At 33.8% G+C, this 4,647-nt stretch overlaps 1 protein-coding gene across 1 annotated transcript; it reads right to left on the reverse strand.

Moving 5' to 3' along the window:
• Nucleotides 1-1,659: 1,659 nt before the first annotated feature.
• Nucleotides 1,660-4,423, reverse strand: LOC121746778. Its single transcript, XM_042140707.1, has 4 exons — nucleotides 4,087-4,423; nucleotides 2,321-3,000; nucleotides 1,949-2,005; nucleotides 1,660-1,805 (listed from the first exon to the last, which is right to left on the reverse strand). The coding sequence occupies exons 2-4, from the start codon at nucleotides 2,616-2,618 to the stop codon at nucleotides 1,759-1,761; spliced, it is 402 nt and encodes a 133-aa protein (XP_041996641.1). The 5' UTR covers nucleotides 2,619-3,000; nucleotides 4,087-4,423; the 3' UTR covers nucleotides 1,660-1,758.
• Between the last annotated feature and the right edge of the window lie 224 nt (nucleotides 4,424-4,647).

Below are 4,647 nucleotides of genomic sequence, written 5' to 3' on the forward strand. Positions count from 1 at the left end.
ACAAATTCTTTATAATATAGTATTAATTTTAAATTGATGATATGATATGATATGATATGATAATGTTTTATATCTCACTAATATAAATTATAAGAACTCAGTAAAGCTAGTGGTTAACAAATAAAATATTAAAAGTTGGGTAATCATGATAACCTTATATAATCAATGGTGGTTTACGACCTTCGCATCAACATCAATAGTATATACAAATGCGATGAAGCCTACAATAACAATGGTAAGTAAAAGAAACCACAAATTATTCACACGCATATATGTTATTCTTATTGGAATGGAGCATGCTTATGTTTGTAATTAAGTCAAACATCACAATAATTGGTCACAGATCAAGTAGCAGGCCAAATTCTTCAATCAATCCAAATCAGTTATTTAATTCGAGATAATATTGTTTAATGCACGGGATAAAATGAATGAGACAAATTCACCGTTTTTTTAGAATGATCGAACCTTATGCTTATTGATGATTATCATGTTTATAAAAAGGTAATTGAGCATTTCATAGTTTTGCAGTTTCATGAATTTCTCCTCGGCCTATTTGCTCAAAAAATTCCAGATCCTCATTACTCCAAATAAAATTTATAGAAGATAAAAGGAAATACTTTCGAAACCAACTTAACAAAACTCAATATATAGCTATAAATGGATTGACATGATTTGGAACAATCCCAAAAGGATTGATCATGCACGGGTGCCAAGAGTAGTTTTTCCTACAAACTTTGAAATTGACAAATAATATCACGAACTTTACCCCGGTTTTGTTACTTTCCACCAATGAAAAATTTCCAGCAAATAATATCATGATATATTTTTTTCGTAATTTCTCGACAACAACTTCGAGAGCTTCAACTTTTTTAATCTTTAAGGATAGTTTTTCTTGAAGCACACCCTCCAAAATTATTATTCAATCTATTAATATAGCTGAAATTTTTTCATTAGTGAGAAATAACAAACTCGGGGTAAAATTTGTGATATTATTTGTCAATTTCAAAGTTAATGGAAAAAACACAAACTTTTTAAAAATTCCATGATGTTAGGTGCAATATCCCTGTTTATTAATAAGTTGATAGTTAAGGATAGATATACTTCAAGGATTCTTCCCTTTCCCGAGACACCCAAGAAAACAAAATTAATTTACACATAATGACATAACTGATCTAATTATATTTTATTTAAAGTATTGCAATTAAAGATAACTGGCTAAATTAACAGCACAAAATGTGGCCAAAGTATGATACTGTACTATTTATGTATGGATTAATGGATTAATAATGGAATTCTTTTACTGTTTATGTATTGATTAATAATTGGAGTACTACTACATTTCAATTTTACAAGAAACCATCTGTTTTTCGTCTTTTACTCTGGTAATACTTGTCACATTAATTACTCCTATAAAATTCGTGCAAATGAACAATTTTATTTATGCTGGGGATAGAAAATCAATTAACCATTTTCATGCAGTTGCTAACTGATTAAAAAAGTTTTACTCAATGAACCGCATGCCAAAATCTTAAATTCTTTTTTACCTCTGCCAGCATTTCTAAAAACTAGTGATTTAAGAAGAAAATGATCCCAACAAAGTATGTTCAAGTTGGTTCGAATTTTTTTTATCAAATCGATCGTCGACGAGGTCTGGCCGGACCTTAGAAAACAACTGACCCAGACATAAAATAACTGTTTTCTTCTAAGACTGAGATTTAAAAATAGTTTATGGTTAATACAAAATATCCAGCAGATGTCTCAAATGTTCAACAATGATTTGATGAGATAGAATCCACATAAATACCCTGTATCAAATATTCGACTTGTATCATTATCCAGATAGAATCCAAGTTGTGGACCGAACCAGAGCATCAAATATTCACTTCTACTATTCAATAGATTAAAAAATAATGAAAACAAGACTAAACCAATGATATTTCAGCTATACCTGAGATGACGGGCCTCCCGAATTCTGTTTCTTTCCTATTTCTGGTGGAGAATTGAACTGAGATAAACATATCATTACAAATTGATGAAGATTTTTGCTTGCTTCCAAAATGCAGCTACTAGTGATGCAAATTATTCATGAGATATGAAGCTGTGCACCAATAATGACATCACTATCATTCCAATCCCAACAAAACCGTCCAACATCAAAGAGGAGATATTAGCTGAACACTATGTAGGCAATGAAAATGAGGTCATGACAAATAAAATCAGTCAAGATTGTTACCAAGTGAGAATTTCACTGGATCCAAGTAAATCATACATAACTATAGCCTTACAGTATAATAAGTACATCTAAAAATAAGGCATTTACCTGATAAAGTGCTGAATACGAGGCCCCCTCTTGTTCGTTTCTTGGTAACTTGATCACCCCCAGATTTGTCACCAATAAGCCTAAAGCCAGAGCTAGTGCCTGAGATCAAGATCATTATCCAAAATTCCAAAATATGTGCCTTGATCCATGGCATTACTTTGGATAAAGAATCTCCTAACCAGAGCATTACCTTGTTGAAAAGCAAAAAAAGTAAAGAAGAGAAAAAATCGTGTCCATTTTGTTCCTTTTGGATAAAGGTAACATGACAGAATAACAGCAATTTATCTAACCAGAGCATTTATACTTGCTGCTGTTATTTTCTAAAAATATGCATATAATGGCAGTGCCAGAGAAAAATGGAGTATTCAAGATCGAGTTCAAGCAAAGGTAAAAATAATAAAATTGGTGGATCTATAACCTCAGCTTCGTAATATACAATAATATCATTATATTGTAACCTCAAATCTGACTGCTCATAGTCCTACCACTCAATATCTCCATTCTATGCTAACTTGTATAAGTATATCCACAACACATAACCTAATGGAGTTATTTCCTAAATCGAGGGCCCTTGTCTGATCTGCCACTATTTCCTCGATCCCATGCGCAAGACCAGAAGAAAAGGGACATCCAGAATAGCACAGCAAAGAAAATCTGCAGAGTATCCTTCGTTGATGCACCTGATAAGCATATCAAAAGTTATACCCTTGAGGAATTAGAAATAGAAAATTAAGGAAATGGCACCATCAACATAAAAGAGCCTACAATTTGAAAACCGAACATTTTGTTTGTAGCACGTGAAAATACGGAACATGGTAATCAAGACATTGTCAAGTGAAACTGTATACATTCAATGTGTGAAAGGACGGAGAATGATATGATCTCCAGTTTACAAGCATGATTCAAATCATGAGTGTCAGGTAGAATGTTGAAGAGAATTCTGAGAAATTGCTTTTGTACAAGAGGACCATGCAAATATATTCACGACACTAGCTCCAAAAGAAGCAATATGATTTTTTCAGCGTAAAATTGGCCTACAGAAAGTTACTCTCAAGAGTTTATAGAATGTCTAAGATCCCATCTGAGGCAGAAAAATAGAACACTATATGGAAATCAAGACTTACTGTAAGTCTGTAACCATATTACACACAAGCCGACGAATGCTTTTAAAGAAAGACGGTTTTACTTTTCTTAAGCAGGCCTACGACAGTCGACCATCAAAATCCTACACTCAAACATGATCCTGACCACAAAAGTTTCAAGGCGCTGATGGCATCATATGTTGGGCTATAACAGGTTAGGCACCGACAGAAATATCCATTTTGTGGGATTACTTGTGGAAGTTAATACTGGGAATATGTATTGGAAGAGCATGGTGAATTTATCAATCATTTCTACCACCTAAACTATGGAGTACACAATTTTCGGGCGTTTTTTCCTCCATCTCAAGTTCTCAACAATTAACGAAAGAACTTATCGCAGCCCTCATTTCGTCAATCCAAATGCAAAAAAGTAGGCTCAAATTTGCAATCATAAATCAGAATATCTTACAGAACATTAACAAAATCAACCAATTAACTACTGATTACTAAATTAGATCAATACTGTCATTCAATTTAACAATATGCCCAAATAAGTATACAATTAATGACTACCCTCTCAAAAAATGACAATCTGTGTGTTTTCTATATACAGCCATGCGTATGCGGTATGCGTATGTGAGAGAGACCGAATTTCGAAATCAGATTAAATTCTGATGATACTACCTAAAGATGGAGGTATCTGATTCTCCGGCGGCGGTTCGGATGGCGAATTGGTGGCGCAGCAACGGTGGAAGCGAGAATCGCGCTTGAAGAAAGGAGATGAGCGGTGGAGATTGTTCGAAAATGAGGAAGATGAGCGGAAACTCGTGAAATAGTTTGTTGTGATAGCTGAGACATAGTGTTTCGGCGGCGAAGGGCGACGGTGACGGTGGTGCTTAAGGGTAACGGTAATCGGAAAGGGGGAAGACGTCATGGTTGGTAGCAGATTTCTCAGTCTTTTTCAATGTTGAGTTTGGTAGTTAAGATTTTGTATTACTAAGATAATGGGCCTCAAATTGGGACTCAACTTAATTTCTTTTTGTATGAGAAGTGGGTGAGATATGAGTACATAATTTATACTCTCTCCGTCCCACCCCTTCTTGGACGGGAATTTTATGCAATTTTATTTTATTTATTAAGTGGAAAGAGTAAAATAAGAGAGATTAAATAAAGTAGAGATAAATATGTTTCGATTTTAAGTAATAGGTCATTTTTGTTTGGGACAAATCAAAAAGAAATTGTTTC

Source organism: Salvia splendens, chromosome 9, assembly GCF_004379255.2.
Source record: "Salvia splendens isolate huo1 chromosome 9, SspV2, whole genome shotgun sequence".
Taxonomy (NCBI): domain Eukaryota; kingdom Viridiplantae; phylum Streptophyta; class Magnoliopsida; order Lamiales; family Lamiaceae; genus Salvia; species Salvia splendens.